This window comes from Helicoverpa armigera, chromosome 16 (assembly GCF_030705265.1).
Source record: "Helicoverpa armigera isolate CAAS_96S chromosome 16, ASM3070526v1, whole genome shotgun sequence".
Taxonomy (NCBI): Eukaryota; Metazoa; Arthropoda; class Insecta; order Lepidoptera; family Noctuidae; genus Helicoverpa; species Helicoverpa armigera.
The window spans coordinates 9,970,401-9,983,689 of NC_087135.1; the positions used below are offsets into that span (position 1 = coordinate 9,970,401).

At 34.2% G+C, this 13,289-nt stretch overlaps 1 protein-coding gene across 3 annotated transcripts; it reads left to right on the forward strand.

Moving 5' to 3' along the window:
- Nucleotides 1-365: 365 nt before the first annotated feature.
- Nucleotides 366-13,285, forward strand: LOC110372190 (uncharacterized). 3 transcript variants are annotated; one of them, XM_064038675.1, is made up of 5 exons: nt 366-873; nt 4,378-4,465; nt 9,826-9,978; nt 10,385-10,544; nt 10,970-13,285. In XM_064038675.1, the coding sequence occupies exons 2-5, from the start codon at nt 4,385-4,387 to the stop codon at nt 11,053-11,055; spliced, it is 480 nt and encodes a 159-aa protein (XP_063894745.1). In that variant the 5' UTR covers nt 366-873; nt 4,378-4,384; the 3' UTR covers nt 11,056-13,285. The 3 variants fall into 3 exon arrangements, with proteins under 3 accessions (XP_063894745.1, XP_063894743.1, XP_063894744.1); XM_064038673.1 differs by having other exon boundaries at nt 366-869; XM_064038674.1 differs by having other exon boundaries at nt 366-665.
- The last annotated feature ends 4 nt before the right edge of the window (nt 13,286-13,289 follow it).

Here is a 13,289-nt window from a genome sequence, read left to right on the forward strand (position 1 = left end):
GTCAAAAAGGTTTTATTCGTAAAAATGCTGGCCATCCAGGCAGATTTAAACGAGTATCCGATATTCCCTAACCCATTGACCAATCGGAAGCAATCAACCGTACAATTAGTTAATAAAATGAAGCGCTGCAGCATTGTCTGCCGGCGGCAAGGCCAGGGCCGTCCATTACTGAACGGATGTAGGAAGCGCCACATGGCTAGTTGCTCACTAGACGTCGCACGGTCTTTATCGTCTTACGTAATTAAAAAAAAACACGCGTTCCATATTCGATTTTCGCGGCTTTTTACGTATTATTTTGACGCGAGCGCGATGTGATTATGCAATATTTTTTTTATTATTAATTATTTTAAAATGAAGTAATTAAATTACAGTGTTATAATTTAAAAACAGTATGGAAAATGTAAAATAAAAATGAATTTGAAGCGCAAAAATACTCAATGCGGACAGTCAAGAAAATGATTCAGTGTGATAAGACTCGTTTAAAACAGCAATTAAATCAAATATTACATTCGTTGGGCAGTTGGAAGCGTCTGTAAATAAAAATAGACTTCACAAATGCATCAATTCGTTATAATTAAAGTGTATGTAAATAGACCAGTGAACGAACGAATGAGACCGAATGGAACCAAGCACACTTGAGTACACTTTGGAGTTTACACTTGCGTGTGTGTATATTTATTTTTAACATTTTATTTATTTATCGTTTGTTTTTTTTAAGAACGTTTTTGAAATAAGTGTGAAAAATAGTTGTTTGAATGTTATGACGTTGCGTTTTCGCGAAATATTTATAGTTTCGTCCGCTTGTGTGGTGACACGAATCCTGAGTTATTTTTGTTCAGCATTTTTGTAACTGCTTATTAAATGAAACGGTAAGTGTTTTGTTGATATCGAATAAATAACTTTGCTTGTGTTGTGTTTGTGATATTAATACGCTTGCAGTCATGCGTAAATGTGGCTAGATTGGTAGATGCAGTTTCTAGGCTCATCGAGTATTATTGTTATTACAAATAAGTATACTTAATGGAATTAATTGATACTTTCCTAAACATTATTTATATCATAGAGTACAAGAAATAAGGTTTTATAAAAATTGTATTTTAAGTAAAAAATGGTCTGTTGCTTTGTTATTCGGCGATAGACATACATATAAGCGCTCATTAAACCGGTCTTGATAAAAACAAGAATTACCTATATTTTAGGTAGGTGTTGAGTTTGCTATTTAAATACAAGATTACAACAAGATTTGAAACAGTTGAAAATACATACTTACTGAGAAATTATTTTAAAACTTTACACTAAGATTTTTGGGGAAACTCGCCTCTGGGTCTCGGCCCAGATTACACGGAGTAGCAACAGTTGCGAAAACTCGGCCGAATGCGCGGGCCAGATTACTTTGAGAAATAAGCAACGTAGGATATCATCCCATTGCATATAATTTTATTATAATTCATGAAATCTAAAGATAATAAAATACAAAACAATATATTTTTTTCATCAGCAGTAATCAGTTTCCATAGTGACACAATAAAGAGGATGACATATTGCGCCTACCCCAAATAAAATTGGGAACAGGGCAGGAGGAAGAAGAATCAGTTTCCATAATAAAATTAGAATAGCTAACTTAATAGTACCTACTAGATACCCAATAACTTTAATGTAATTACTAGGTTTAGCATATGCCTAGAACCCTTCAACCCCATTAATTATTAACCCACTCAGCTAAGATCAGGTTTGCCTTAACTGGAATTACAGCCTAAACTCAAAATGGGCACTCACGAAGTTCTTGTCAATCTGTCTAACTTATCTTACCTAACTCCTAATTAGGGATATAGGGTCTATCTTAATATCAGCTGAAGTGTAGAGGTCATTCTCTTAAAAGTCACACTTGTCTTTCTGTCCCTGGTCATATACGTGAGTATTCTTAAAACGACTGTTTAAGTACTATAAAATTTTAACGTAAAAAATTTTGGTAAACAGTTGTTCTAAAGAACTGACGTTTAAGTATGTTGTCCGTGAATTTGGGCCCTTGTTGTTGCGCCTTTTTAAAATAGGAAGTCCCTTCAAAAAAATCAAGAAACTTCAATTCCAACCCGATCCCTCCAAGGAAAATCCTTTCAGGATTATTTTTTAATTTTTAGAGCCTTAAGTCAAGCTCCAGGCGTAGTGGTCAGGATTTACAAAAAAAATGATGATATCAATATAAAATTGAATCAAAGTCATTCGTAACAAACAATGTCTTCACAGACAAACCTATTAAGCAATGACAAATTAATAATAATTAAGACATAGTCATTAGTGGAACATAACGATGTGTGAAACTATGATAGATTAGTTTCTTTTGTTCCTATAGACGGAAAAAATTGACGATCGTTTATTAGGATTGTCACTTTTTCATCAAAAAGTGTTGAGTGTAGAATCATCATGAAGGTAATAACCATAACCGCATAATTCATCAACCATCGCGACCAGAAATAATTAAATATAATAATAAATAAATTATTTATAAAAATAAAAAAGCTGCAAAAATATAACCTTTTGTACAAAAAAGTCACCGTCCAAACCGGTAATATAGCATATAGTTTGGCAAAGCAAAAACCATAAACAACTTCGAACTTTGACCACTAATACCACCAGAAAATTATAGACACGCTTCCGTTCTCTAGCCATGACTAGATTGACCTCTAATACTCCCATTAACCGCAAAGAATTCTCAAATAAAAAAACTTCTCGCCAACAAACACTACGCGAAAAACTTCCTTTATCTCAAAGGCATAAAGTCTAATATTCTTTGATATATAAGTCATAATATTTGACATCAACTTGTCTGCAATATGAATATTTGGTTACTCATAGTTTCTGCGTTTCGTGTTAATCTACGCGTGCCCGTGAACGTAAATAGATTTGACTGTTCTAGTATGATATGTAGTACGTATAAAATAGTCTCTGACCTTGTTGGTCGCTTCGTTTTCAGAATTGTGGTCTTTTATATGGCTTTTCATATACTTCAGATTTTAAGAAAATTCTAATCTGTATATTTTGGATAAAGGATAAGCTTTGCTATCATATTTGGTAATGCTGCCAACCTCTTGAGCAAACCTCTTTGTCGACAGCAAAGCGGAGGAATATCTATTCTATATTTTCTAGCACTTTATACTTTATGTTTATTCAAAACCTTGTAAAAAGTATATAAGTGTATGTATTTAATTTAGTTAGAAGATAAGAATGGGGCATGGTTTACCCATTATTTATTTGAGCACCATTAAAATTGCGAGGAGGAAAATAAATCAAACCAAAACTTTCAGTGATGTTTGTTTGTTTACGTAGGTTATAGCACCTAACTACATATATTTATTAAAATCGTGAAAACCTTCATTGACTAATTGTTTTTGTTTTTCCTTAATCCCATCATAAGTTTACTGATTAAGTAATATACTTATGTGGTTACATATTAAATTGTACCATAATAAGACGCTTATGAAACGTAACAAACATTGTGGTTTAGCTAAATTATGACGCTATTAGCTGCAGAAAGAGATTAAACTGCAGGAAAATAAAGGTAAAATTGGTACAAAACTATTTATAATATGTCCTATTTATTAATATCATAAACGCCACTGTTTGTATGTAGGTATAAATATGTGTATGACTGTGTAGATGTTTCTTCCTTTTCCAAGAAAACCTTAACTTGGAAATAATATAATAGATACTATATATAGGTAAGTATTTAAATATTCCAAGTTACATCAAAATCCATTCAGTACTTTTGCGTGGAACAGGAACACAAGCGACAGACATGTTTTCTTCATCCATACTCTTCTATCTGCCGTCATCTTACAAGAAGGCTTCATAAAGTAATATAACTAAATGGTACTATCATGTCTGGCGCCATGGTTACTGGTTAAAGGGGAAAATTGGGAGTTGACGTCATTTCTTACGACGGACAAATATCTTTAGGTACTAATAGAGTAGATATGAAAGTAGCTAACTTTTTCTATCGCTCTTTCAAGCCAAAATTGCTGAATGGTACTTTTTATAGGAAGGTGGTTCATCCGGGATGAGTGTCCTTATTTACTGCACACACAAAGAAAATAAGTAATCGATGGAAGTACATGGTCAGACTATAATGCATTTGAGGAAAACTACTCAACATGCAAAAGTTTTTAATTTCCTGATGGATCGCATCAATTATTTACATTAGCTAAATATACCTCAACCTATATTTACATAAAAAAGAAATGGCGTCGAGAAATTCCTGATAGATTTATTAATTTAGTTTGTTGGGATACCTACAAACATAATTATTTTTCTACAGCCATAGCTTTTAATAAACTTTATATGTAAACTTTGATATTGATATAAAGATTGTTTGGTTTGCAGCACCGAGATGCCTCTGCCGTTGTTAAGGAGATGCTGCGGTTGCCTCTCACTGCGCACCGGCTGCTTCATACTGTGTATTATGTCCACTGTAAGTATACGTCACTAAATAATGCCTAGGGTAGAATCTGCAGATTTTCAGTACCGCTTCGAATTTTACTGACTTAATAATTTATATAGGGTATACAGGAAAAGTACACCAGAAGAAATACATATCTTTGTTTCTTTTGAAGCTCTTTGTGTACCAGGGTACCGCAGTAACTCTTTCTCTCGATCCCGTAGTTCCAGCCCAAAAGGAGAGAAACAGATTATCCTAACAGCCTCAACGATAAATTAATTGTACATATGTCTCACACAAGTATATTCATACATTATAATGGGCCAGTTAATTCCGTGCTATAGAAACTTCTTATAAGAAATACGATCTACCTTCCTGTTACACTACTGTATCATATTGCGAAGGTTACACTATGTTATCAGTACAGATAAATCAATATAAACTAACAATAAGTAGGTGATTTATATGCATTAGCGAATTTTCTTGCGTTTAGGCTGTAGTCAAATGGCCCGCGGATTTTAATAGCGTTTCGATTTTCATTAGATAATAATAGTAATCGTATTAATGAATGGACGTCAGTGTGATACAAGCATACGTCAGAAACACATAAATGGCGTAAATGACGTAAGCGAATTAGCAGCTTGTGCTTGTTTTAAAGGTGATTAATTAAATAACAAAGGAAAAAATATTATGAAAGTGTGTGTCAATGAAAGTACCTGTATAATCTGCCTGGCCTAGGCTTGGTGTTTAACGGGATGGAGGAGTACCAGTGTATTTGGTACATACTTAGGTCATTCGGGTTAGGTCAGGTCAAAAGAGATTAAAGTTTCCTAGGAGGTTTCTTTGGGTTAGGCTTACAAAAAGAAAATCGATATTAATTTTCAATGGGATTGATCTTAATCCTATCCAATTAGAAGTAAAATATACCCCTTTCAAGATTATTGTTAAGTATTTATCAATTTTTATACATAGACGACTTACCAGCGATTAGTGAAAACTAGTCCCAATCGGGCGCCAACTCACGCCTTCATTATGAAGAGAGCCTAACAGGGCGCTCCCAAATATAATATTTTGTTTTCGCCCTCCTTTGAATCTGTGGCATGACGTCATTCGATGAGTCACAGTTATTCCTACAGTTCAGAAATACATGTAGTATGTTATTTAGGTACATTCATTAATATTCGTGACCTCTAAAACCTCTTAATTACTGTTTAAAAAATAATTGTATTGTTGGATTATCTGAGGGCACGGCAGTGCCCCAGCCAAGACTCGAGCAAAGCGGGCACGGCCGTACCATCTTTTCTCGAAGCGTTTCGCGGCTATTTCAGCCCCCTGTATCTTCCATGTGAACAAAGCTAGGAGTTTAGGTTTTCGATGACCAAGAGTAAGTATTAGAACAAGCTCAGTCCCAAAATTACAAGACATTTGAATAAATAGTTTACGAGTTATGAGCGGTCAAAGTTACACCATTTTGTCACTGACTCACTCACTGACCGATCATCAAAAGTCTAAGGTACTTCTAGCAAACTTAGAACCTTCAAATTTGGCACCAAGATAGGTTATTAGCTACATATAAAGGGAAAATTATAAAAACCTTAAAACTTAATAAAAAAATAGGAAACAAATTTATATTTGCGGTTTTTCAAGAACATTGTGTATGAATTTTGACTGCATTGATAACTTTGTTTTTTATTTATGTAGGTACAAAATGTTACTATTTGTTTTATTGTTACGTAGTGTGGTATATTGTTATTATGTATTAAATATACATACATATGAATAAAATTAAATTATAAATTTAAAAAAACCCCCGACCCAAAAAAGTACGCAATAATTATGACAAAATTTAAACGCTAAACCCTATAAAAAGGAAAAAATAACTTTTAACACTACGTAAACTAAATTTTGTCGTGTCGGGGGACCGCTCTACTTTATTACTTTAGATACGTATTTTTTTTAAACGAATGTTGTAATTAAGTAGGTATCATTTGATTTATGTAAGTATTTATGAAGGTAAAAAGCGGTCCCCCGACACGTCAAAATTTAGTTTACGTAGTGTTAAAAGTTATTTTTTCCTTTTTATAGGGTTTAGCGTTTAAATTTTGTCATAATTATTGCGTACTTTTTTGGGTCGGGGGTTTTTTTAAATTTATAATTTAATTTTATTTCATGCTTTTTGAAGGAGCTCCTTAATTTTTCCTTCTTTCATTTAATTTATTTTATCTTAAGATGGGGTCGCTATATGCGATCTCGGCCAAAGGAAGCTGTTTAACAATCCTCATGACAAACTGGCTCTGGGAGAATTGCACAGATTGAGAAACAATAAAGATTAACCTTTGGACATCCTAGATTTTCAGTAAAAATATAAATCGGTTTATCCGTTTCATTCCGGCATTTCAGGGTTTCATCCGCCACATCCCATTTTCAGCATTAGGTTCTCGTCAATCAGAAACATGAAGAGAACTCGTCAAGACAAATTCAACGAGCCCAAACTCGATGGGTTTACTGAAAGGCAGTTCAGGGTTACGTCTCCTACCTTCGTGCCCTAACAGCAGACCAGCTCAGTGGTTCCAAAAGACATTAGTGTTTCAAATTTCAGATCCCCCATATACTTGCAAGTAAACTGAGCGTGTAACATTCCTATCACATCTCGCAAACGAGCTGATGACCTTGAAGACCTGAACCGATTTCCACCAAACATAGCTAAGAACACTCCCGACTGACATACCTTTTAAACAAAAAAAACCGCATTACAATCGGATCATCCGTTTGGGAGCTACGATGCCACATACACACACACACACACACACACACACACACACACACACACACACACACACACACACACACAGACACGTCAAACTTATAACACCCCGTCGTTTTTGCGTCGGGGGTTAATAAAAAAGCTAGGTTAAAATAAAATGAATAATGATAAAATCTTTCATATTAATGCAGTGCGATAAATACTGCATGGTCGCTCGATAGATGGCGTTGTCCTGGTCAAAATCGCGCTACGGTTTTTAGTTAAAAAAAAAAACAATTTCATGTGATAGCGCCATCTACCTCTGAAATAAATCTCTTTTATTCTAAAAGATATTCGATTAAAAAATTCGACAATTTCGAAGTTGTTTAATTTATTTTAAAAAAATGTTGTTTACGTAAAAATGTTAATAGTCGCTCCCTGAAATAATGTGTAAATACCATTGAATTGATACATTCTATATGGACATGATTTTACGATTGGACTGATTGGAATTTGAGATCACCATGGACCAAACATGCGCCATAGTAAATGTGCAGTTCATGATTTTGGATGATACTGACTGTCGGTCATTTAGTAACAATTGAAAAAACTAAAAGTATTTAATTCTGTGATATTAAACTTCATGATTGACTTTCACCTCTCCAAGATATGCTGTATTATATTTGTAGTTTATTGTGCTCATGGCCAAGTCAATATTATTGTAAAGTGAACGAAACTATTGATATCGTCACAAAATATTGATTTATTATTACAAATAAAGTTGAACAGGACTTGGCTTCTATGCGATCTCAAAACTTTTTACGGTGGAGGAATTGCGTAGAGGATTGGCTTTTTTTACATTTAATGTTTTTGGTGGGATCCATTTTACATATTCCCATCAGTACCTAATGCAATCTACCTCTATATGCATCATTAATAAAGAAGACATTTGTTTTCTTTGTTTGTACTTTAAAGGCTCCGAAGTTTCTAAACTGATTTGAAAAATTCTGTCACTGTGCGAAAGCTACACTTACCGAGCAACAAAGGCTATATTTTGTATTTTATCCCCGTACGGCCAGTAGTTCTCACGGGATGGGACCGAAACCGCGGGAATAGGTACTGCTAGGTAATTACGAATATTAATTCGTAACCTCTTCATTACTCTCATAAAATAATGATAATTGTATTGTTGGTTTATCCTGATTACATTTTTCTCTCAGTATGCAATGTAAATGCATAATTGATTGCGGTTGCACACGCATTAAAAAAGTAGGCGTGAAGCGATTACGATATAACGTGATGTGCATAAAGTAGCATCCTCTCATTGTTGATCGAGTATTCAATGAATCATAAGCCGAGAGCAAAACAACTTAGTATCTGAGTAACGTGGGTATTTACAGTCCAATACAATGTTATTTTTATCCAGAGTTCACAATAGGTGGGCTTTGTAAGTTGATGTCAAACTTTCCGGCTTCTGATTACCCGCTACGAATGCGTAAGCTGTACTCGGGACTGGGAACCCCAATTCAACGTGTCTTCCGAAACACTGAGGTACTTGTAATAACCTATCCACGGATTGACCGCGCCAAGTTTTGGTTAATCTTTATTTGATTTACCCTTGCCTCTAAATAAAATGTTCTGTTGAAATAATGGCGCTTACGTAGGTACAGTCATTAACACACTCATTCAGCGAATTCACAGTATGAGACTGAGTGATCGTAACACTTGTCCTCCTCTAGGAATTCATCAACGACTCGTAAAATTGGGTTGCTTCAGTTAACTTAAATAGGTTGATTGGTGCAATACACTTTAACTGTTTTAATTCTTAGTTCTAGTAGTAGGCATGTTGGTGCAATTTCATCTTAATGGCAAGATTCTATCAAAATTGTTGGCGCGACCAAAAGTGTGTACATATCAGCGTTTGGTACCATTCCACTTCCTATTTTGGTGTTTGCATACATTTTGGAAGTGTTGAAGTGAGTAGACAAGAAGAAAGATTTGCGTGCATCACATTGCGCCACTATTGTTAAGGGAATATTATAAGTATTTCCTCAAAGAATAGGAAATATGATAATTTCGACACAATTAGTGTAATCGCACTATCGGAAAATACAAATAAGTAAATATAACAGGAAAAGTTACCAATTATTTAAAAAATGAATTACCTAAAACTTATCATCGCGATACTAAAAATAAATCAACCGCAAAACTCTTATCAACTTTCAACTTTGACCTGCAAAATGCTGTGTGGTAATCCCGTCTCGTTATATAGAACTATTTCCTCATCGAAAATGAAGAATAAGGCAGATCCTTATACTTAGCTAACAAAACGCTTGACGCATTACGTTTGGGGATGAGTGGTCATACATTATTGCAAGTTTATCCGTATTCGGGACTGTTACTTCTTCATCATTAAGTATCAGTCGTTACGGATAGTCAGAAGCTAAAACTCAGACAACCAGTGTTACCATGGGGTATTTTGTACGGGTGTCTGGGTTGAGGATATCAGTTAGGCAGACTGGCGTCGCTCTATATAACACACTGGTAAACAGGTGCATCTGGTGATACTAGAAGAACACACAAAAAAAACAAAATGACAGTGAAATAAGTAAAGGGTTAGACTAAATTATGATGATATTATCCTTCCCAGATGGCCTGTGCCGCGAACATAGCAGCCGGGGCCTGGAACCTGCCTCGTCACAGAGAGAGGGAGCCAGAGGATAATCTTATATCTATGAGCATGGTGATGTTCTCCACACTGTCGGCTATCAGCAATCTTATTGCGCTGTTTGGGATTATACTGGTGAGGTTTATACTTTCATTTTTAACTAAATTCTTCTTAAGCCTTCTGTATCAGCTATTTGTGTGTGTAGGTACATGATGATGATGATGATGAATCTGCATGTTACCGGCCTGCCAAGAATTTATGCAAATAATATTCTTCATTAGCACCTATTGTTTAAATAACCACCAAATATGTTACTTAAGTAATTGTCGTTAGGTTTCTTCAAGATAATTTCCTTCGGCTTTACCTAGTCATTGGTGTGCAAGATATACGTTTAACTTAGAAAACTCACTTTCGTTACTTGCATGACCTGGAATCAAACCCACAAACTGTTCCTTTTCACGAATGAGTTGAAAGGCTGGTGCTTTTAACCAACGTGACATACATATACACGATCCCTAAAAATTGCCGCTTTTACTTCCAGAAACGTCCGTCAAAGCTGCAGTTATCGCTGGTGTTCAACTCAGTGTTCATATTCTGCATATTCCTGGTCGCCATAGTGACGTGTCTGTTTAGACTGGACGACTTCCTCCGGGTTCCCGGGAACATCGTGCTTATCTTGTTCCTATTGATTGCGGGGGCTGGTCAGTATTTAGAAAAATATCAAGTTATTAGTGATAATGGAGCCCGCATATTCATTTAACCATCATTTAATTGAATGGAGAAATCTTCCTGAACACTTACATCACGAATCCCAATCATCAGAGGAAAGCATTTTGTAACATTTTTGAGGACGCATATTAAATCACATGGAAGCAATTAAGATTACGAGGTTTAGTTAAATATAGTACAGACATACTAATTGTATAAAACCGAAAAACTATAAGTTCGATATTTTGTACGAGGAACTGGTAAAACAGCTGCGAGGAAGCTAGTGAAATATAAAAAAAAACACAAACATCTGAATTCAGATCCCCTCCCCTTTTTGGGAAGTCTGTTAAATATTGCCTCGGGCTAGTTAGTTTCCTACTGATAAAACTGTCATTAATCATTATGTTATTGTTTCCAGTATATTCCCTGTACTACCTGACGATGATCAACAGTCTATACAGGATAATGAAGATGGCGTACGGAGAGAGCGCTATCCCCGTCTGAAGGAGTATCAACTTGCCAGTATTTTGTTGTTATTTATTGAAGTTAACATCATGTATTAAGAATCTCAAAGTCTTCGAAGGAAAATACTTCCTGATTTCGCAATTGCTTGTAACTGTGGTTCCTGAAAAGTAGATTTCTTTTAAGAAGAGTGTTGAAAGATGCTGTGTTTAAATGGATTGGTAGTGTAGTTCCAGTTTGATATGATGAGGCAAATATTAAGAACTTGCAGTATTTTATTTTCTTTTGAAATGTATTTAGAATGATTTAAAATGTAACGAAACAATTTAGATTCTAGGGACATTTTGTCAGAAAAATAAAGACCTGTGTTACCTCGAAACCACTAAGTTTTAACTTTGTAGGAAAGTTTATTTGACGAATCGAAAATTTGCAGACCTAACCCAATGATTAAAGAAAAATCTTTTATATCCAAATATTTCGAACTGTTTTTTTATATTGATAATATTATTTGTAGATCACGTAATTGATACAAGTTGGGTATAGTTCCTAAATATAGTAGGAATACGTATGTAATTATATAGAAAGTATTAAAAAAACTGTTTTCTTTTACGTAGCTAGTGCATTTAATCATTAACGAAATGAATTCTGTAGACACATTAGGTATTTGCTTTCTTCTTTCCTATTCATTAGTACCTAAAAAAATAAGATATGTGAGTATTCAAAATAATTACATGGGTAGATAAAATATTGATATGAAATTATGTGCAAAACTCGTGCCTTCAATGTTGTAAAACTGTAGATAACCTAAGAACTTACTATGTTATTACAAACCGTTACAATGTGGAATCGATATTTACTGACACATGTTTATCTGTTTATGTAAACATAAGTTACATAGCAATCATCCGTTCACTCTTAAAGAAATAGGTTTCTTTCAAGAACCTATTTATTTCTTTTCAAAAACCTACACTTTTCTTCTAACAGTTCTAAGCCCATTTTCGCCCGTTGTTCTTTAAGCAACGGTTTACTTTGAAAACTGACACTAAACAGTTGTTTTAATTTAAAAAAGTGACGGTTATGTTATCAGTGAACTTAAAACTACATACTACTAAGCTATAATTATGAGCAAGATAAACTTAATGGAAGACGAAATATGTACCTATACCTAACTTATTGTAAATATCCGCTCCATATATATTTATCATTCATATATATTTTTATCTTCTACCACTTTACTGCGCGTGCGTCAGTACTGGTATTTCTACAGGGTAATGACAACAGGAACGAGTATCAATAACACTATCCCTTTGTGTTAATTTCTGTACATGAATGAATGATTCATTCAGTAACTGACTTTGGGGAATAACAACTTTTGAAAATAGTGCATAAGTACTTCTTCCTTAATTTAGGCTGAGTTGCACCATTTAATTGTAACAATGACCAAACTATAATAGAAAGCCGTATACTTGCCACCCTTTGGTCAAATCAGCGATTTCACTACTGAAAGTGGTTCGGTTATCGTTATAGTTAAATGGTGCCCACCGTCAGTTTTATCCGAAAGAGGCTAGAAAACATACAAATACTTGGGTATCTAAGCAGGTGCGACTAGTTTGACGTTTCGAAAGAGCTTTCATAGGCCTATTTGATTTTTTTTTTTTTACTTTGACTTTGTTTTATTTACGGTATTTTAAACATTTCTGTAAGTATATCTACAATTCTGCATAATTTGTGTGAAATACACGTTTGAAAACTAGGTATTTTTAGACAGTAATTGGAAATTCCAATTAACTGACTTTGATTATTAAGGGCTGAAAGAGTTTCTTTGTTTAGCTATTTTGTATGCGATTTTTTTTGAAAATTCGCTGTTGTGAAAACCCGCTGAGACTTCTTCTAATCTTCTGTCAAACTCGAATTGTTGAAAAAATGGTGTGTAGTGAAATATAAAATAGGTTTCTTTATTTCTAATTTAGTAAGCAAGCCCTGCAAGTTTTGCTTTAGTATTTTATTTGTGTATATACGTAATGTAAATGTATAGCTGAGTCTTAACTGATTATGAACCTATATATTCATACTTTTGTAATGACAAAATCAAATCGAATGTAACTAGAATTAAAAATATTTATTGTTTTTATAATACTGTATAGTGTATAGCTTGTGAAGTCTTCGACTGCTTAACTATTAGGAATGTAATACAATGGAGACTGCCTTGTAATAAATGTTGTTTAAATAATGAAATGAATGAAAAAATATACGAGTAACAGTTTGCTATCAATTGT